We start from the raw sequence: 22,704 nt of genomic DNA on the forward strand, positions 1-22,704 counted from the left end.
CTTCAAAATCAACTCTAATATGTAAATATACAATGGCATCCTATATTTGTGATACCAGTAAAGTGGCCCTCCTAAAAATGTGGACCAACCACTGAGTGCCAATATCAATATCAACCTGAGAACGTCTTAGAAATACAGAATCTGTCTGGGCACAGTGGCTCGCTCCTGTCATCTCAGCACTATGGGAGGCCAAAGCTGGTGGATCTCTTGAGGGGGGGAAACTTGAAACCAGCCTGGCTAACATGGCAAAACCCTGTCTCTACAAATTAGCTGGGCGTGGTGGCGCATGCCTGTAATCCCAGCTACTCAGGAGGCTGAGGCACAAGAATCACTTGAACCCAGGGGACAGAGGTTGCAGTGAGCTGAGATCACGCCACTGCACTCCAGCCTGTGCAACAGAGCAAGACTCCATCTCAAAATTAAAACCAAAAAAATGCAGACGTGCAGCTCACAACTGAAATCTACTGAATCAAAAACTCCTGCAGTGAGGCCCAGCAATCTGTGTTTGGTTCTTTTCTTGTTTGTGTTTTTTTTTTGTTTGTTTTTTGTTTTTGGTTTTGGTTTTGAGACAGGGTCTCACTTTGTCACCCAGGCTGAAGTTCAGTGGCATGAACACAGCTCACTGCAGCCTCAACCTCCAGGGTTCAAGCAATCCTCCTGCCTCAGCCTTGCCAAATAGCCAGGACTACAGGCACATGCCTCCAGACCCAGCGAATTTTTTCATTTTTTGTAGAGAGAGGGTTTCACGATGTTGCCCAGGCTGGTCTTGAACTCCTGAGTTCAAGCAATCCACCTTCCTCAGCCTGCCAAAGTGCTGGGATTACAGCTGTGAGCCACCGTTCCCTGCCAGCAATCTGTGTTTTAACAAGCCGTCTGGTTATTATGATGCTCATCTGGTTGAAGAATCACTGAATTAGTGATTATTTCTTCAACAAACAAAATTAGTTTTTAGTCATTTTATTTAAATATTATATATGTATTTGGTATGTTTCTGGTATCTTTAAAACAAACAAAATATTATTTAGTACTCTGTTACGGTGATATACAAAGGATATGTATAGAAAATAAACTGCACATACACCTCTACTTCCCTCATCCCACAGTGAGAGCACATATCAATGATTATTAACGCTTGAGCCTTTAAATTATCCACCACATAACACTTGAACCACTATCAGTCAATCTGCAGTTCAACTATAAAATGAGATGTACTTTAAATTCCAATAGCACCATATCATGAGTGCTGAGTTATAATACTGTTATATAATAAGATAATCTACCTGGCTAAGACCTATTTTCATTCATGCCCAAATAAAACAGACTCAGAATGCCACATTCCCCAAGTTCTCACTTTAAAATTTTCCCCTTTAAAATTTTCATTTTCCTCAATTGTCAGATCTCCATGGCACTGCTATCTACACAAGAATAAATCCAAGTATTTTTAAAAGCATCCAGTCTGGTGGTGATACTGTACAGATTTTAAACAAATTAGATAAACCTTATTAGACAATTTATTTTACCTAATCAGGCATATTTAATAATTATTTCTTATAGTATGATTCTAATTATTTCTAGATGAAAGGTATTTATTATTGAGGACATTAATAATGCATTAAAATTAAAATGCTTCCAGAATTAAGAGACAGTTATTATTGAAAACATGCCCATACCTGTAGAATCAAATAAGGCTTGGACATCAATGGCATCTGGAAGCCCAACCAGACTGAGTTCATCCCACAGTTTACCAGCCTGATCATCTGAAGCTGTCTGGGTGCTTACACTTACACAAGATACTATATTCTGCTGAGGAGATCGTTCTCTGAAAATAAAATAAAATAGCTGTGAAAGTGAAAACAAGCAGAAAATTGTTTCATTTTTAACTGTTTAAATGCAATGTACTGCCAAATCAATTTTATCAGGCATTAACTGTCATAAACCAAGTTTTAGAATTCATCTGTTAGTATTATCCATGGTATAATATTAAACTGGGTTGCCATATCATATAAGTAACAACTAAGAAAAAGAGTCTCCAAACCCATAGGGAAGCATTAGATTTGTTTTTCCATTCCATAATATAATGTTTTTAAAACCGACTCTCATATCCTAGTCAAGAATTGTATTTAACACATAAGTATTTCCTTTGGCTTTACTTAAATGCTTACAAAACAAAACTTGATCAAATCAGAAATGTTTAGTTTGCTGTATCTTGACTGAGGACTGCCACAACAGAGGTGGCAGTTAACTATGTAAAGAAAGGATATTTTCCAGGGAAAATGAAAACCCACTACAGAGTGTGAAAACAGAGGCAGGAGGAATGGAATGTATCAGCTGTAGCTTTCTTATGATCCCGTCAACAAATCTCAACAGCTGGTCTGTGGCATGACGTTGCAAGTACTCTCAATCAAGACTGTACATCACAAATTGAAAGTAAAAAGCAAAAAAGAAAATAGCTACCAAAGGCATGTAGAATAAGGAAGATAGTATAACAGCAAAAACTATAGTCTAAAAAAAGAACATTGAATAAAGTAAACAACGTATGGGAGATTTCAGGCTTTCAAGCTCTAACACTTTAGGTATTATTTAAGACCATTAAATAAATAAAAATGGCTATTGTACTTAATATTAAATATGGGAAATCAGATGACTACCACTAAAACTTAAATCTTCTCCTAATACCATAGTATTTTAACCTGATCATAATTCTGGATTAAATCACTATTGAATATAGATCATAACTCACTGCACTTCTGTATGCTGGATATTTATCATGATTCCTATTAAGAGAAAATCAGCACAATGACCAGGGTACTAAACATTTTTATACCTGGAATCATTGAAAGAAAAAAAGTATTAACATATTTCAATAAGCACATTTAAATACCAAACCATATAAAAATAACCAGTAATGTTTTTATGTTCAGCATTAGAAATGCATAGACTTTTTTTTAAAAGGTTTAGCATGCTATGCTAACTTTAAATTCTCATTTTAATAAATGCCCACAGTAAAATGAGAACAAATTCTTTCCTATAAGTATAATCTCTATTCCTACAAATATATTCTCCATTACAAATCATTGTTATTTTAGTCGGAGAAAAAAAAAAAACAAACAGTTCATCTATAATCACTAAGTGTTGTTTTAACATACTGTTTTGCACTAGTATTTGATGAGGGAAAGGGGTGTAAAAAAAACCACGAGAATGACTAATTTACTACGAATAAGGTCCTAACCAGCAGCTTAATCAAATTCAACCTTTAAGTTTTGAGACTGGTTTGTATGTATATACCATATCAGTAAGATATCAATGTCAACACTAAGGATGACAGCAGCCCAGCTTAGAAAGAGATGTCAAGAGGAATCAGCTGAAATGCATACCCCACAAAATTCTAAGTTATAAAACAAAAAGTTTGAAAAAAAAAATCTTGATTTTTTTAGATAGTGAAAATGAGAGGAAAGACATTTTCAAAATCTCCTTTGTGAAACTGTTTTTTAAATTCGCTATTTAAACTTCATTAGTAACATACGTTTTGTAAGTATTTGAAATCATTACCAAGCTAAATTAATTGCCTACCCTTAAATGATGCCAAATTTTTAAGTGTACTTCATTAACTGGCATGTTATCATTACTTATTAAGTTGGTAAGCACTAAGTATATATAAAGACTTTCATTTAACAAAGGCTATTTTTATATTATTATCTGAGCTCATAAGAATTTTTCACTAAAAATTAATTTCACTTTTAAAACAAGGAAATGAAACCTACTTCTCAAGACAGGATTTTATATAATTGCCATTATTTAAGGCAGAACATGAGGATATAAGATACAGCCTGATTCAGTCCGTTAAGTTTGCTAATACTAGTAAGTTTGCTGGCCTTCTGATTGTTTTATTAAGATGCGTGTACTCTATTGACAACTAAAGATAAGGCTATAGCCTCCAAAGCATCACAACTCTCCAAATACAGTACTTCTAAGCTTCCTTAAACTGCTGCACCTTAAATTCTTTTAAAAGATCCTCCCTCTTTTTTTGTTTCATTTCCTACTTCAGGTCTTCAAGGCACTGGCAGCAGTTCAAAACAAGGAGCCAATCAAATAAGTACAACACAACAATGATTTAGTACTGAAATTTGGATATAAGCCAGATAAGCACTTGAGTGATTACATCATCACCCTCAAGAGGCAGAGTCTGTTAGCTTTGCAAGCTAAATTAATTTTTACACATTCTCATCAACTACAGAAACTTCTACGCCCTTAACCAGCATAGCCAAGTCTCCGTATTAATATGGTCTTTAAACACAACTGTACAAAATATTTTAAAATATATTAGACAAGAGCTTCAGGTAATTACAATGTGCCCGTGAATACAGACATACATATATAATTACAAAAAACAAAAAAAATCCTTAAAAAAGAAAAAAGCATCTTCTGGGAAGGAAGGCAGGGGAGGGAGAGAGGGAGGGAAGAATGTATAGGACAGTGCAACATTTTCTGAAGCACACAAACATATATATAAATTAAATTAATTAAATGATTGAATGGATCAATGAATGAATGACACAAAAGACATGAGCAGTGAAAACCAATTCTGGATTTGCTATTGTATTGTTAGATTCTTACAATTAAAAGCTTATTGAGAGAAACAAAAGGAGGACTTCATTGATCTGTTTTATTAATATCTTCTTTCCATTTATAAATTCCATGAACTCCCTCCCTCTCAGCTTGTGTTATGTTCTTTGAAGTTTTCTTCCAAAAGTTTAGTTTTGTGATCACACCGATTTCATATACAATTAAGATAAACTTTTTTTAAAATAATAAGAAAAATTTGTGAAAAGGACAGTTTGTTGGATTAATTGGGTTAATGGTGAGTCAGAGTATCCCATAAATGTGGAAAGCATGAGACACTGTTCAACAAGAACAACCCCATTTGAAAATTTATAAACATTATAATGGAAATAAATTATATGCAGTCTTAATCCATTCCAACAATTTAAATTCAAAACTGCTTACTTTCTCTGTCCTCTTTGTTTTCGTGGTGCTGAGTTTTGCATTTTCTCATAGGTTCCATTGCTGTTGTCATCAATGTCCTTCTTGTTAGAAGGTTGGTTTCTCCATGGCAAGATAAATCCAGGCGTTACTCTGAACTGTTTTAAGTCTCCTTGTCCTAAGGAACTTTTTTCCCCACAGTAACAAAAAGCGCAGAGCTGTTCACTAGTAAAAATAAAATGTAAGTCAGAGAAGAAGAAAAGTAGCTTTATTCAACTACTTTAAGTGACAACCATAGATACTTGTGCTTTTAAATTATGTCTAAAGTGCAAGCTAAGCTTTTCAATCTATTTTCTACAGTCTATTCAGTGATTACCCATAAGAACAATTAAGTTTAATAAATTTGGAATTCTACTTTTCCATAGCATTTTTAAAAGTGGTACACATATCAAATCCAAAAAATTCTAGTCAGTACTTAGAAAAGTTATTTTCTTTCATATTTGACTAGGAAAAAATCCAAGTAAGAAAGCTAAAGATGGGGGCCAGGCACAGTGGCTCATGCCTGTAATCGCAGCACTCTGGAAGGCTGAAGATCAAGACCAGTCTGCCCAACGTGGTGAAATCCCATCTCTACTAAAAATACAAAAATTAGCTGGGTGTGGTGGCACACCCCTGTAATCCCAGCTACTCGGATGGCTAAAGCACCTCACTTGCATCCGGGAGGCGGAGGTTGCAGTAAGCTGAGATCGAATCACTGTACTCCAGCCTGGGTGACAGAGCAAGACTGTCTCAGGAAAAAAAAAAAAAAAAAATGCAAGCTAAAAATGGGAAAGAAGGTAGAGTTTAGTAGCCACCCAACTGCATGACAGCTCTGTAAAACATATGGTGACAGTTTTATTTAACCACTTGATGGAACGTTCATTATGCATGATATATATATACCACACACATGCATACACACGGGGAGATATAAAAATATAAACTTAAATAGTTCCTGGGTTGAGTGGTAGGAGATTTTTGGGGAAGCAGAAGAGCTGAATAGGAGGGAAGAAAGGGATTAGGAGCAAAGGGGATTTTTTTAGGCCAGTGAAACCATTTTATATGATACTATAATGACAGATACTGAGCCCTAATGTAAAATATGGACTGTAGTTAAAAATAATGTATCTATATTGGCTTATCAACTGTAACACAGCACGCAATACTAATCATGAGGGAAACTGCCGGGGGTGGAGGTGGGAGAATTAGCTCAATTTTTGTGTAAACCTAAAACTGCTCTAAGTCTATTAATTTAGAAAAAGAGAAAACATTAAAAAATTAAGAGACAACAAACAATATACATAATGGAATATACACTTACTAAGAGATCTTAGAAAGAATGAAATTAAAAGGACTGCTTCCTCTTGATTATATTTACACTTCACAAGCTATTTTACTGCTGCTATACCCAAATCCTTCTTCTGGGCATTAAAGTTACCTCTACGGTATTTACCCCATGATCTTACATATCTTGCATTACCAGGATTAACCAATAGTCTTTTGAACTAACCAACAGCCTTTTGAGGTGACTTTTTAAAACTTAGCTTTAGTTCGTATTGGACTCTCAACTAATTACTTTTATCAAAATTAGCTTTTGTTTTTCTAATAAATTACCTACTTCAAGTTCATGATAAATTATGTTGCCTGCTGGTACTGAGACATACACATATGCATAAATTAAATGTAGTCTAATTTCAAAAAAAAAAAATCAAGTCAAGTTGAAAAAGAAAATTTCTTCTTGCCAAAAAGAGACCACCACCATATGCTTTGCCAGTATCTTACTATACTCTTATTTGTAATTTTCACTGACTATTAAGCTTACATTTATTTCACCATATCCCATTTCTGGTTTGTTACTTCCCCTAGAAACACTACTACACATGAGAAGCAACAATCAGGTTGACATTAGCCTTATCAACATTGATTGTAACAGCCCTGAACATTTTAAAGCTATTGCGGAAAAATACCTTAGCCTTCAATTTTATATTCAAAACTATCGCTTAAATGTGAAGGTATAATAAAATTACTCTCTGGCTTAGAAGACATCAGAAATTTTGCCACACAACAGATCCAAAATGAAAATACTTTTAGAGAAGTACTTAAATTATTAAATTAGAAAAGGTTGTATGAAGTAAGGGAGGTCAAACACCTCAGAGTAATTTATTGTTGACTTTTTTTAATACAAGGTCAAAGGAAATTTCTAGCTTTTGGTCTGGCCGTAGAAAGCTGCAAACAACATTGTGCCCAACTACACAACATAACCCAACCAGAGAATCTGCAAATTCACTATTCTGAAACCCATCAGAGGGCAGAAATCACAGGGCAACCAACTTACCATCAGATGAAAGACACTTCCATAAAGAAATGAGACAAAAGCACCTCTCAGGAAGAGGCCACTGAATATCACACAAGCAGGGTAATAAGAATTCAGTAAAGGTTTTTAAGAAATTGCTAGAAGCCAAGTGTGAAGCACAGTGAGACCACGTTAACACCTGTGACCACAGACAGGGGAATTCTAACCCACACAAAGCCTCCTCTCCATGTACCTCATTAGGTGCTCACACACAGCCAAGAAAGAAAAACATATAGACAGCAACTCAGCCAGGAACAGGGGCTCACACTGTAACCCCAGTGCTTTGGGAGGTCAAGGCAGGAGGACTGCTTGACCCCAGGATTTTGAGACCAGCCTGGGCAGCATAGTGAGACCTTGTCTGTATTTATTAAAAAAAAAAAAGGGGGGGGGGGGGCCGGGCAGAGTGGCTCACATCTGTAATCCCAGCACTTTGGGAGGCTTAGATGGGCGGATCACAGGTCAGGAATTCAAGACCAGCCTGGCCAACATGGTGAAATCCCATCTCTACCAAAAATATAAAAATTAGTCAGGCGTGGTGGCAGGCGCCCGTAATCCAAGCTACTCAAGAGGCTGAGGCAGGAGAATCGCTTGAACCCAGGAGGCGGAGGTTGCAATGAACTGAGAATCGTGTCACAGCACTCCAGCCTAGATGAAAGAGCAAGACTCCATCTCAAAAAAATAATAATAATAAAGAAAGAAAACACATGTATACAGCAACTGAAAAACATTTTCTAAAATAGCATACAAAATCTTACTAGCCATTACAATAATGTAAACCAAAACCACCAATTAAAAGGCAAAAACCACCAATTAAAAGACCATTTTTGAGAATAGATTAAAATTAGATTTAAAAATTGGTTGCGGCGGCCGGGCACGGTGGCTCAAGCCTGTAATCCCAGCACTTTGGGAGGCCAAGACGGGCGGATCACGAGGGTCAGGAGATAGAGACCATCCTGGCTAACACAGTGAAACCCCGTCTCTACTAAAAAATACAAAAAACTAGCCAGGCGAGGTGGCAGGCGCCTGTAGTTCCAGCTACTCAGGAGGATGAGGCAGGAGAATGGTGTAAACCCGGGAGGCGGAGCTTGCAGTGAGCTGAGATCGCGCCACTGCACCGCAGCCCGGGCGACAGAGCCAGACTCCGTCTCAAAAAAAAAAAAAAAAAAATTGGTTGCGGCTGGGTGCAAATACACAAAACTTAGCCAGGCATGGTGGTGCACGCCTGTAATCCCAGCTACTCGGGAGGCTGAGGAAGGGGAATTGCTTGAACCAGGGAGGTGGAGGTTGCAGTGAGCCGAGATAACGCCACTGCCCTCCAGCCTGGGTGACAGAGCAAGATTCTGTCTCAAAAAAAAAAAAAAAAAAAAAAAAGGTGCAAAAAATGTTGGAAGTATAAACATAAGAGACACATAAAACAAGGACAAAAATGTTGATGGGAAAGGACGTAAAAAGATACCAGGCAAACACAAACCAAAAGGAAGTTTGAGTGGCAATAATTTTATCAGACAAAACGAAAGTTAAGTCAAAAAGAAAACACAGCATTAGAGATGAAAACGATGTTATACACTAACAAAATGATCAATAGCAGTATAATAGATATCCATCATAACTATATACTCAGACCAACAGGCCTCAAAATGAATCTCTAATCTGAAAGAGATGGTTAAGCATCTCTAATCTGAAAATCCAAAATCTGAACTGCTCCAAAATTCAGAACTTTTTAAGCACCAACATGGTATCACAAGTAGAAAATCTCACACCTAAGTACTTAATATAAACTATTTCAAGCATAAAATTACTTAAATATTCTATAAAATTACCTTCAGGCTATGTGTATAAAGCATATACGAAACATAAATGAATTTCATATTCATAAATGTCTCCCATCCCCAAAATAACTTACTATGTGCAAATATTCCAAAATCCAAAAAAATCCAAAATCCAAAACACATCTGGTCCCAAACATTTTGTTTTCGGTTTTTTTTTTTAGATGGAGTCTCACTCTGTCGTCCAGGCTGGAGTGCAATGGTACAGTCTAGGTTCACTGTAACCTACACCTCCTGGATTCAAGCAATTCTCCTGCCTCAGCCTCCCAAGTAGCAGGGAATACAGGCACACACCATAACATCTAACTAATTTTTGTATTTTTAGTAGAGACGGAGTTTTGCCATGGTGGCCAGGCTGGTCTCAAACTCCTGGCCTCAGGTGATCCACCTGCCTTGGCCACCTAAAGTGCTCGAATTACAGGCGTGAACCCACTGCGCCCGGCCTGTCCCAAGCATTTTGGGTAAGAGATACTCAACCTGTACTAACAAAACTCAAAGATTAAAAAAAAAAGATCAACAACAGTGGAAGATTTTAATTATTTTTCTCAGAAAATACTATATCAAACTGATAAAAATTAAGTATTGAACATCTTTACTGTTTATTATTTATTAATCACCTGAGCATAAAAATTAGTTTGAGATACTATATTCAGTTCTATCTACAACTAAAAGTTCACATTCTTTTCAAGTATATTAAAATATTTCAAGAGTGGATTACATAGTAGGCCATAAAAGAGTACATGATACATAGCAAGTGACCAATATCATGCAGGCAACATTCTCTGACAATAATGCAGTAAAACTAAAAATGGATAATAAATGGATAACTTAAAATTTTCCAGCCAGGTGCAGTGGCTCATGACTGTAATTCTGACACTTTGGGAGGCTGAGGCAAGTGGATCACCTGAGGTCAGGAGTTTGAGACCAGCCTGACCAACATGGCGAAACACCATCTCTACTGAAAATACAAAAATTAGCTGGGTGTGGTGGCGCACGCCTGTAGTCCCAGCTACTCGGGAGGCTGAGGCAGGAGAATCGCTTGAACCCAGGAGGCAGTGGTTCCAGTGAGCCAAGATCGCACCACTGCATAGCCTGGGCAACAGAGCAAGACTCCCTTTCAAGAAAAAAAAAAATCCAAATATTTGGAAACTAGAAAAGATATTGTTTAAGAATCTTTCACTTAAAATGGAAATCCCAATATCTGAAATAAAATCATAATGAAAAACAATATAAAATTGATATAAAATATAAAATACTGAATATAAAAATTTCAATATATTACTGTAAGTCCTAGCAAGAGCAATATGATCAAGAGAAAGATATAAGGGATCCCAGCAGGAAAGGAAGAAGTGAAACTATCTTTATTTGCTAATGGCATGATCTTACATATGCAAAACCCTAAAGACTCCACAAAAAAACTGTTAGAACTAATAAACAAATTTGATAAAGTAGCAGGATATAAAGTAAATATAGAAAAATCAGTAGCATTTCTATATACTAACAGCAAACGATCTTGAAAGAAAATTAATACAATCCCATTTATAATAGCAACAAAAAAATTAAATACTTAGGTGTAATTTCAACCAGGGAGGTAAAAGACCTGTATACTGAAAACTATAAAACTCACAAAAGAAATTTAAGAAAACACAAAGAAATGGAAAGATATCCTATGTTCATGGACTGGAAGAATTAATACTGTGAAACTAACTGTCCATACTACCCAAAGTGATCTACAGATTCAATGCAGTATCTATCAAAATTCCAATGTGAATTTTCACAGAAATAAATTATCCTTAAATTCATATGGAAGCACAGAAGACATCAAACAGTTGAAACCACCTTGAGCAAAAAGAATAATGATGGATGCATCACACTGTCTGATTTCAAAACATTACAAAATGATTGTAACCAAAACAGTATGGTACTGGCATTTAAAAAAAAAAGAAAAAAACCCACACATCTGGACAGGCACGGTGGTTCACACTTGTAATCCCAGCACTTGTGTAGGCTAAGGCAGGCAGACTGCTTGAGCCCAGAAGTTTGAAACAAGCCTGGGCAACGTGGTGAAATCCCATTTCTACTAAAAATACAAAAACAAGCCGGGGTGATAGTGAACGCCTGTAGTCCCAGGTACTCAGGAGGTTCAGGTGGGTGGATGGCTTCAACTCAGGAGGCGGAGGTTGCAGAGAGCCAAGATCACACCAGCGCACTCCCGCCTGGGCACAGACACCACCCTGGCTCAAAAAACAAGAAGGCACATTGACCAATGGAACAGGAATGAACTCACGCATTTACACTCGGTTGATTTATAACAAAGATGCCAAGAAAACACGATGGGTAAAGAACTGACTCCTCAATAAACAGCGCTGAGAAAACTGTATATCCATATGCACAAGAACAAAATCATACCCTTGTCTCACATAACACACAAAAATCAATTCAAAATAAAGTCTTACGTTTAAGATGTCAAACTATAAAACTACTAGAATAAAACATAGGGAGAAAGTTCCATGTGGGCAATAACTTTTTGGATATGACCCTGAAAGCATAGGCAACAAAAGCAATAATAGACAAATGGGATGGCTAAACTACAAAGCTCTTTATGGCAAATGAAAATATTAACAAAGTAAAGAGACAACCCACGGAATGCAAATGGCCAACAGGTACATGAGAAAATGCTCAGTATCACTACTTATTAGGGAAATGAAAATTAAAACAACAATGATATATCACCTACCACCTGTTCAAGTGGCTATTAATAAAAAGAGGAAAGATAAGTATTACCAAGGATACAGAAAAAAATGGAAGTACTGTACATTGTTGTGGGGGTGTCAATTAGTACAGCCATTATGGAAAATGGTAAAAAGGTTTCTCAAAAAACTAAAAATAGAATTACCATATAATCTAGTAATCACACTTCTGGGTATATATCCAAAGGAACTGAAATAAATGTCAAAAGGATATCTGCATGCCCACACATACTACAGCATTACTTATAATAGCCAGATATGGAATCAACCTAAGTATCCATCAATAGACGAATGGATAAAGAAAATGTGGTATATATAAACAACGGAATACTATTCAGCCTTGAAAAGCGGGAGGATGGTGGCTCATGCCTATAATCCCAGCACTTCGGGAGGCCAAGGCTGGAGGACTGCTCATGCCCAGATATTCAAAACCAGCCTGGGCAACATAAGTAAGACTCCATCTCTACATAAAATTTAAAAAATTAGCCTGGTGTGGTGAGCGCACACCTGTAGTCCCAGAAGGCTGTGGTGGGAAGATTGCTTGAGCCCAGGAAGTTGAGATGCAGTGAGTTGTGATCACGGCACTGTACTCCAGCCTGGGTGACAGAGTGAAACCCTGTCAAAGAAAAAAGAGAGAGAGAGAGAGAGAGAGAGAAAGGAAGGAAAGAAGAAAAGGAAGGAAGGAAGGAAGGAAGGAAGGAAGGAAGGAAGGAAGGAAGGAAGGAAGGAAGGAAGGAAGGAAGGAAAAAAGAGAGGGAAGGAAAAAAGAGGGGGGGTAGAAAAAGGGGGAGGGGAAGGGAAGGGAGGCAAGGAGGGGAGGGAAGAGGGGAGGGGAGGGATTAAGGAAAGAGGGAGGGAGAGGGGAAGGGGGGAGAAAGAGGGAAAGAAGGTGGGGGGGGGAGAGAGAGAGAGAAGCGGGAGGGACCTGTCATTTGCAACAACTCAGAAGAATCTAGAGAATATTATGCTAAGTGAAATAAGCCAGGCACAGAAAGACAAATACTGCATGATCTCACTTATATGCGCAATCTAAAAAAGCTGAACTAATAGAACTGGTAGTAGAGTGATGGTAACCAGACACTCAGAGAAAGTAAAGCAGGAAGAAAGAAATGGTAAGTTGTTGGTCAAAGGATACAAAGGTTGAGATAGGAGGAATAGGTTTTGAGATACACTGCAGAGCAGGGTGATCTATATTTTAAAATAACTATTAGTTTGGTGCAAAGGATACAAAGGTTGAGACAGGAGGAACAGGTTTTGAGATACAATACATACCAGGGCGACCTATATTTTAAAATAACTATTAGTTTGGTGCAAAAGTGATTGTGGTTCTGCCATTAAAAGTAATGGCAAAAACCGCAATCACTTGTGCACCAACCTAAGAATAAATGTCAAATGCCCCACCATAACAAATGACAGGTAATCAAGGTAATGGATCTGTTAATTTACTTGATTCAATCATTCCACTTTGCATTCATGAATTGAAACATCATACTGTACTCATAAATGCACAATTAGGATTTGCCAATCAAAAATAACATTAAAAAATAATAAACGTATCATGAATCATTTTAGATAAAATGTATACGTTCTGAGAAAAATATAACATGAGAAAACTGGTGCAGATGAAACAGACAGCTGAATAGAAAAAAATTTGGAAGTGGGGAGCAAATTTAGGGAATACATATTCAAAGAAAAAAACATCTTTGAATTGAACTGGTAGCGACTTCTCTTGCTGTAAGAAACCCCACAGACCCACGTAATTTTATGACAGTTACTTCAAACTTTCATAGAGTCAATACCTATCTTATAGATATTGTTCCGGAAAATATAAGAAAACTGAAAGATGCCTCATGTACGAGGCTAGTGCAATTTTGTCTCCAAAACTAGGACATTACAATATTACAAAAATTCATATTGCTTAGGAAGATAAATATTATCTAACTAAAATCCAACAGCATGTTTAAAAAATATGTCATAATCAAGTAACGTTTATTGCAAGTAATCAAGTAATGCTTACTATCTTCTACAGAAGTGGTTTTTTCTTATTGAATTGTTCTGCTTCATTTTTAAATACATATGGACATAAGTTCTTTGTCAGATATATGCTTTAGAAATATTTTTCCCTTTTCTGTCATTTATCTTTTTACTCTTGGTATTTTTCATGAAAAGTTTTAAATTTAAGTATAGTGGTATTAATCAATCCTTTTCTTTTTTTTTTTTTCTTTGAGACGCAGTTTCTCTCTTGTTGCCCAGGCTGGAGTGCAGTGGCGCGATCTTGGCTCGCTGCAACGTCCACCTCCCAGGTTCAAGCAATTCTCCTGCCTCAGACTCCCAAGTAGTTGGGATTACAGGCACCTGCCACAACGCCCAGCTAATTTTTGTATTTTTAGTAGAAATGGGGTTTCACCATGTTGGCCAGGCTGGTCTCGAACTCCTGACCTCAGGGATCCACCTGCCTTAGCCTCCCAAAGGGCTGCGATTACAGCATGTAACCCACCGCACCCGGCCTCTTTTCATGTGTGTTTTCTTTTTTTTGAGACAGGGTCTCACTCTGCCACCCAGGCAGAAGTGCAGTGGCAGGATCACAGCTCACTGTAGCCTCGACCTCCTGGACTGAAGCGATCCTCCCACCTCAGCCTCCTGAGTAGCACCACCATGTCCTACTAATTTTTGTATTTTGTGTAGAGATGGGGTTTTGCCATGTTCCAAGCTGGTCTCGAACTCCTAGGCTCAAGCAATCTTCCTGCCTCAACCTCCCAAAGTGCTAGGATTACAGGCATCAGGCATGAGCCACTGTGCCTGGCCAATCAACCCTTTTCTACAATTAGTGCTTTCCATTTGTTTTTTAAAAGTCTTTCCTTACCCCCAAAGCAATGAAGAAATTCTCCTACATTAACTTCTTTTATTAATTTGCTTCTCACATATGTCTGTAACTGGAGTTGACATGAATAAATTAGGTCTACTTTCTTCTTTTTTTTTAAGTACATATAATTTTTCTCACACAACTGTTGACAGACTTCCTTCCTCACTAATTTGTGATGCCCCTTTGTTATAAATAACTTGTTCATATTACTCATGTATCTGTATCTGGGTTCCCTGTTCTGATCCACTGGTCTATTTGTCTATTTCTGTGGTAATAGAGCACTGACTTAATTTACTACCATGTTACAAAAAGTCTTAGTATCAAGTAAAGCAATCCTTCCTCTTCTTCATGGGTCCTTTGGTTTATCCTGTCTTTTACATATTCATATAAATTAAAATCAGCTTGTAAAATTTACTGTAGAAATTTTTATTAGAAATTTCTTGAACCTACAGATAAATTGGGAAAGAATATCTTTAAAATACTGAATCCCCTAAAATGTGAATATTCTATTTCTATTATGTCTGTGTTCCTTAATCTTTCCAGAAAGTTTTATAATTTTCTCTAGTAAAAGTCTTACATTTTTGCACATAATCCTAGTCACATATAATTTTATATTATTGGAAAATAATATGCTAAAAAATACCATTTAACTCTGTTCCTAATATATAAATACATGTGATTTTTGCATTTTGATTTTGTATCTAGCAATCTTGCTAAAATCCTATTAATTGTAATAGGATGATTATCTACAGATTCATTTAGAACATTTTATATACTGCACCATTAAAATTCATTAAATTCCATCTGTATATCCTATTTTAAGGAGACTATGGGACAGAGAGATAAAAATGAATAAATAAAGGTCAAAAGTGGTGGAGCCTGGAATAAACATCAGGTCTGTATTTATGGTACGCTGGCCTTCTCACAGTGTACATTCACTCTGTCCTGTCTAATGAAAGTAACAGTGGTAGTGGTAGTATAGCCCAGGATAAATAAATAACAATGGCATTGCTTATTAATCTACCTCAAGGTTATGTTTCCATGTGGTATGAGCATCAATCTACCTATATTTTTTATGTAGATAGCCAATTATTGAGTAACCTGTTCTTTTCCACTGATAGGCCATGATTATTATAAATGAAATTATCACATATTCATGAGTAGCTTTTAACTTTCATTCTTTGTACAAGTATTAGATGAGGACTAACAGTGACAGTGTGCTACTCACAGGGGACAAAAAGATAAGTCAGTCAGGCATACTCTGTCCTTAAGATCTGCAGAAGAACCAAGCAAGGAAGTTAAGAACTACAATGGGTTCCCGAAGTAGGCCTAGAGGATACAGAGACACAGAATACTTTCAGAAGGCTCTCAGGCACCTGCTCTAAACTAGCAAATATTCTGCATTCTGTACCTCTCAATTCCACATATGCATTACACCATTTCTAATTTCTACAGAAAACACAGTAAAAGTTAAAGTTTATGGTAGTATCAAACTACAAAAATTTAAGCCGAATTTTAAACGTTTTTCAATCAACTAGAACTCATTATTCATTAAAAAAATATTTATACAGCACCTAACCTCTGTCAGGGACTACTAGGTGCAGGACACAGTGCAGTGAACAAAGCCCACCAGCAAAGTGCCTGCCTTCAGAGTTCACATGACAGTCAAATGAACTGCTGGAAAATAATAAGTGCCACAAACAGAAAGGAAAACATCACACACCTGGGCCTGTTGTGGAGTGAGGGGAGGAGGGAGGGATAGCATTAGGAGATATACCTAATGTAAATGACGAGTTAAGGGGTGCAGCACACCAACATGGCACATGTATACATATGTAACAAACCTGCACGTTGTGCATATGTACCCTAGAACATAAAGTAAAAAAAAAAAAGAAAAGAAAAGAAAAAAATAGCAGGTTACTATGTAAAATATGGTGGGAGCTGCTGCTGTTTTCCTTTCCATCCTACTCCTTTATTTTGAAAATGTTCAAACCTCCCAAAAAATACTGGAGGAGGAGGAGAGGACTACAGTATAACCAACACCAGTGTGTTCTTTACCTTGATTCACACTGTATGTTCTTTTTCCTGAGCTGACTGAGACTAAGCTAAATGTGGCCCTTCAGAGGAGGATATAGTATTATCAGCAAGGTGTCCTCTCTGGGAGGTAAACCAGGAGACAAGCAAAGCAAGCACCAAAGCTCTCAGAAACCCCATCAGCACATGTAAAGGAGTGAGGCCAATGTGGTGAGAGCACAGTGAGTGACAAATGACATGAGAGAGACAGGAACAGATCACACCTTGTAGACATGGTAAGTACTTGAAATTATGAATATAATTAAATATTTAATTTAAATATAATAGTCATGAAAGAGAGTGGATAGTGGGGACCTGATTATCATTATTAGAATAATTTTTGCAACTGTGCTATAAACAAATTGTACTATGGAAAGGTAAAGAGAAGCAGAAAGACTGGTTAAAAGGCTACTACAACTTCCAACGGATAACAGTGACTTCAACCAAAATGGGAGGCAAGTTAAGGCAGTAACAAGTTGCTTGGGTTATCAAGTTGAGCTATAAGGTATGAGAAAAGATAGAAATCAAGGATTAACTTCCAAAGTTTCTGGACTAAACAACCGAGTGAATATTGGCATTATTTATTGAAATGAGGAAATCTTGGGGAGAAGCAGATTTGGGGCAGAGGTGGAGGCAGAATCAAGCACGGTATTGGACATGTTAAGGGTGAGGTGTCTAACACACTTCCAAATGGAGATGTCAAGCAGACAACTGGACATAAAGGTCTGGAGATCAGGTAAAGAAGAGTAATGGAAATGAACACATGAGACTCTTAAGGGCACACACAGAGGTTACAGCTATCAGAATGAATGAGCTTTCTTTCCTAGGGGGTGAACAGAGACAAAAAGTAGACAAGATATCTGAAGATTTATCCTTAAGAATTCCAAAATTATAAACATGTAGAGTCTCCACAGCAACTAGCAAAAGACAAAATGAGGAGTGAGATGTCCCAAACGCAAACGAAAGAAAATGCTTCAAGAAGATGAGAGAGGCCGGGTGCAGTGGTTCATGCTTGTAATTCCACCACTTAGGGAGGCTGAGACAGGACTGCTTTAGCCCAGGAGTTCCAGACCAGCCTGGATAACATAAAGAGACCCAATCTCTACCAAAAAAAAAAAAAAATTAAAAATAAGTCAAGTATGCTGGCACACACCTGTAGTCCCAGCTACCTGGGAGGCTAAGGTGGGAGGATCACCTGAGCCTAGGAGGTTGAGGCTGCAGTGAGCTGTGATTACACCACTGCACTCCAGCCTGGGTAACAGAGTAAGACCCTGCCTCAAAAAATAAAAAAATAAATTAAAAAATTAAAAAAAGAAAGGAAAGGAAGAAAAGGAAGAGGAAAAGGAAGGGGGAGGGAAAGGAAGGGAGGAAGGAGGGAGAAGGGATAGAGAGGAAGGAGGGAGGAAGGGAGGGAAGGAACGAGGGGAGGAAGGGAGGGAGGGAGAGAGGGAGGGAGGGAAGAACATGGGAGTACTAAACTGATGGATAATTTCATTATTTTATTCATGTTTTTCAAACAAGGTCTAAAAACTCTTAAGACTTCAAAGCTGAATTACAGAATGATAGGTTACAGGCCCAGTGTAGTGGCTCGTGCCTGTAATCCCAGCACTTTGGGAAGCCAAGGCAGGCGGATCATGAAGTCAGGAGATCGAGACCATCCTGGCCAACACGGCGAAACCCTGTCTCTACTAAAAATACAAAAATTAGCTGGGCATGGTGGTGATGCCTATAATCCCAGCTACTCGGGAGCCTGAGGCAGAAGAATCGCTTGAACCAGGGGGTCGGAGGCTGCAGGGAGCCAAGATGGCGCCACTGCACTCCAGCTTGGTGACAGAGCAAGACTTCATCTAAAAAAAAAAAGGGGGGGGGTGGGGGGAAAAAAGAAAGAAAAAAAAACATAGGTTATAATGTCCTGTGATTCCTTTTTTAATGAATGGGGAGAAGGTAAGGAACAAAAGTATAAACTTAAGTTTGCAGGTAAGTATCAAAAATTAATTATCATGCTAAACGCTCACATTTATGTCTTCTGCTAGGAATAGCACATTGGTAATATTCTGTACTGGCCTGAGGTGACTAGAGTAAAACTCTAGTGTGCTGCCGTGTTCTACAATTGCCTAAGCCCACAGATGTACTCAACCCAGTTACACACAGAGGCATCAGCTTCAAATTTAGCTACTAAGTCATAAAAGTCCACCCAGATTTTCATCCTAAACTCATACTCCTTGAATTTTCTCTATAGTCGATTCACTGTTTTATTCCTGTCACTAATATCCAATCCAGCTGCCTTCATTCTCTAACCTGATTTTGGCTTCTACACCAACAGAGACCAGGGAGTTTGCCGATTCCTCAGACACAGATCGCTGAAGAGCTGGAATTAGCTGTTTGCTGTTATCCGCTTCTGCTTCAGCATCCTCTTCTGCAGATTGTTCTTTGATTTCCGCTTAACAGTAAACAAGAGAAAACAGAGTCATTTTGGTATTTATATTAATCACTGGTGAATTTATCTATAAAGCATAGGTCACAATGTAAAAAGAAACAACAAATAACAATACTTCACTAATACAGGAAAGTTTATGCACATAATTAGTGGTACTGTGCATCTTTATTCTCTACTGCAAAATGATTACCAAAATAATGTGAAGCATGGTACACTTTTACTTGCGCCCAAATTATAGCTGACTCAGAGAAGTTTCATCCTAGCAATAAATGTTAAGAATCTTGGCCAGGCATGATGGCTCACGCCTGTAATCCCTGCACCAATCTGAGAGGCCAGAGCAAGCAAATCCCTTGAGTTCAAGAGTTTGAGACTGGCCTGGGATAGATGGTGAAATCTCATCTCAACAAAAAATATAAAAATTAGCCAGGCAAGGTGGTGAGTGCTTATAGTGTCAGCTACTCAGGAGGTCGAGATAGAAGGATATGCCTTGAACCTGGGAGGCGGAGGCTGCAGTGAGTCAGGATCATGCCACTGCACTCAGACCTGGGTGACAAAGCCAGACCCCATCTCAAAAGTAGAATCTTATTTTTGGCCAGGTGTGGTGGCTCACACATGTAATCTCAGCACCTTGGGAGGCTGAGGCAGGCGTATTGCTTGAGCCCAGTAGTTCAAGACAGCCTGGGAAACATGGTGACATCCCATCTCTACAAAAAATAAGCCAAGTATAGTGGCACATGCCTGTAGTCCTAGCTACTCAGGTGGCTGAGGTGGGAGAATCAATCAAGCCCCGACAGTTGACGCTACAGTGAGCTGTGATGATACCACTGGACTCCAGCTTGGGCAACACATCCAGATCCTACCTCAAAAACAAAAATAAAAAATTTTTTTTCTTTTTTTCTTTTTGATGGAGTCTCACTCTGTCAGTCAGGCTGGAATGCAATGGGGCGATCTCAACTCACTGCCACCTCTGCCTCCCGGGATCAAGTGATTCTTCCGCCTCAGCCTCCCGAGTAGCTGGGATTACAGGCGCCCACCACCACACCTGGCTAATTTTTGTATTTTTAGTAGAGACGGTTTCACCACGTTGGTCAGGCTGGTCTTAAACTCCCGACCTCAGCTGATCCACCCACCTCAGCCTCCCAAAGTGCTGGAATTATAGGCATGAGCTACTGCGCCCGGCCAAAAAAGAATCTTATTTTCAGGATTATAGCAATTGGTCTACAGAACAAATGTATTTCAAAGTGAGTCATTAAAAATCGTTTCACATTTTATATTATCATTAAAAGACTCATTATGTGTTCTAATTATTAGTCATTCTAAAAGCTTAACATTTGAAAAGGACAAACCTTCACCTTACTGCCTGTTTCCATTCTCCTTGAGTCCAACCCCAAACACCTTAAATGTTCTTTCTCAGGAGGCAACCTAACAGCTGAGAGGATTTCCATACACCACTACCCCTAACATCATTCTTCTCATTTAATAAAAATTATATGCCCACTCTGTCTGTCATACTCTATTACTAGAATGAAGGGACATTACACCTCCCCACCAGTGCTCACGATGCAGTTCCATGTTCTTGGCTGGCTCCTTTTCTAAATTGAAATTTATTTAGACCTTTCTGCATCACTAACCCCAAACAAACAAAAAAATCTTAAAGTCCTTTCAAGCTCCTTTTCCGTCTTTCCTTTTACCACCAAATTCATGAGATGGCACAATAAATTGACTGAACTCTACTACCTTCCCCTTCAACTATACCTTTCTAATTGTATACAGCCTATTATAACAATTATTCTCAGCTGGGTGTGATGGCTCACACCTGTAATCCTAGCACTTTGGGAGGCCAAGGTGGGCAGATCACCTGAGGTCCGGAGTTCGAGACCAGACTGACCAACATGGTGAAACTCTGTCTCTACTAAAAATATAAAATTAGCAGAGCATGGTGGCACATGCCTGTAATCCCAGCTACTCAGGAGGCTGAGGCAGGAGAATCGCTTGAATCTGGGAGGTGGAGGTTGTGGTGAGCCGAGATCATGCCATTGCACTCCAGCCTGGGCAACAGGAACTAAACTCCATCTCAAAACACACACACACACACACACACACAGTTATTCTCATCAACACCACCAATGGATCAACGGCAAAAGCATTAACAATCCAGTCACCACTCACAAGCTTTCTTCAAACATCCTAAAAATTCATTTCACACCAAGACCACTTCCTCCTTAGTAAAAGGTTCTTCTATCTTTTATAAGCAGGGAGATATAATAGTCTAATATCTATCTCTTCAGCTGATTTCCTTTAGACCTCTAAATATAGGTATAGCCGTCTATACATCCTTTATACACTCCTGGGTTGATTGGTTGTTTTTGTTTTTGAGAAAAGGACTCACTCTGTCGCCCACGCTGCAGTGAGGTAGTATGATCATCCACATTCTTGGGCTCAAGCAATCCTCCCGCCTCAGCCTCCCAAGCAGCTGGGACTACAGGCACGTGTTACCACATTCTTTTTCATCTTTTTGTAGAAATGGGGGTCCCACTATGCTGCCCAGGCAAGTCTCAAACTCCTGGCCTCAAGTCATCCTCCTGCCTTGGCCTCCCAAAGTGCCAGGAATACAGGCATGAGCCACTGCGCCCAGCCTATAAGCTCCTCTTTGAAGAACTTATTATTCACATTTCAACAATTCCCTCTGGACTTAATGATTTGTGAACCAACATCTCTAGCACCAACTTGTCTCCTGAGTTCCACACCATATTTCAACTATACACTAGACATATTTAGCATCTTGAACACTAAATTTCACACAAAACTTGATCTCTTATCACTCAGATTAGCACTTCAATCTGACTTTCCTTTTTTTTTTTTTTTTTTTCTTTTTTTCTTTTTTTTGAGACGGAGTCTTGCTCTGTCACCCAGGCTGGAGTGCAGTGGCCGGATCTCAGCTCATGGCAGGCTCCGTCTCCCTGGTTTTCGCCATTCTCCTGCCTCAGCCTCCCAAGTAGCTGGGACTATAGGCGCCCACCACCTCGCCCGGCTAGATTTTTGTATTTTTTTAGTAGAGACAGGGTTTCACCATGTTAGCCAGGATGGTCTCAATCTCCTGACCTCGTGATCTGCCCGTCTCAGCCTCCCAAAGTGCTGGGATTACAGGCTTGAGTCACCGCGCCCGGCCTGACTTTCCTTTTAAAAAAAAAAAAACGCTATCTTCTACAATCAAAATGAATTTTAGAAAAATATTGTGAAAAATGAACAATTTGTATAACTATGCTTGCGTAGTTAGAAAAAACTACAAATAACTGTAAATCCCATCAAATCATAAAATTAATGATAACATGAAGCATCAAACAGATGGTTTTGGTTTTCATACTTAACATGATTCCTTTCTT

The 22,704-nt window shown here is 38.4% G+C and overlaps 1 protein-coding gene across 12 annotated transcripts in view; it reads right to left on the minus strand.

The window, feature by feature from the left end:
• The window catches only part of KMT2C (lysine methyltransferase 2C), a 290,786-nt gene that overhangs the window by 172,564 nt on the left and 95,518 nt on the right, over nt 1–22,704 (minus strand). For all 12 annotated transcript variants that reach the window (XM_073009508.1, XM_073009512.1, XM_073009515.1 and 9 more), the window contains 3 exons: nt 19,183–19,324; nt 5,005–5,205; nt 1,671–1,819 (listed from right to left, as the gene is read on the minus strand). In XM_073009508.1, coding sequence (XP_072865609.1) covers nt 1,671–1,819; nt 5,005–5,205; nt 19,183–19,324 — 492 coding nt within the window. The remainder of the gene's footprint in view (nt 1–1,670; nt 1,820–5,004; nt 5,206–19,182; nt 19,325–22,704) is intronic.

The sequence above is a fragment of the Chlorocebus sabaeus genome, chromosome 21 (assembly GCF_047675955.1).
Source record: "Chlorocebus sabaeus isolate Y175 chromosome 21, mChlSab1.0.hap1, whole genome shotgun sequence".
Lineage (NCBI taxonomy): Eukaryota > Metazoa > Chordata > Mammalia > Primates > Cercopithecidae > Chlorocebus > Chlorocebus sabaeus.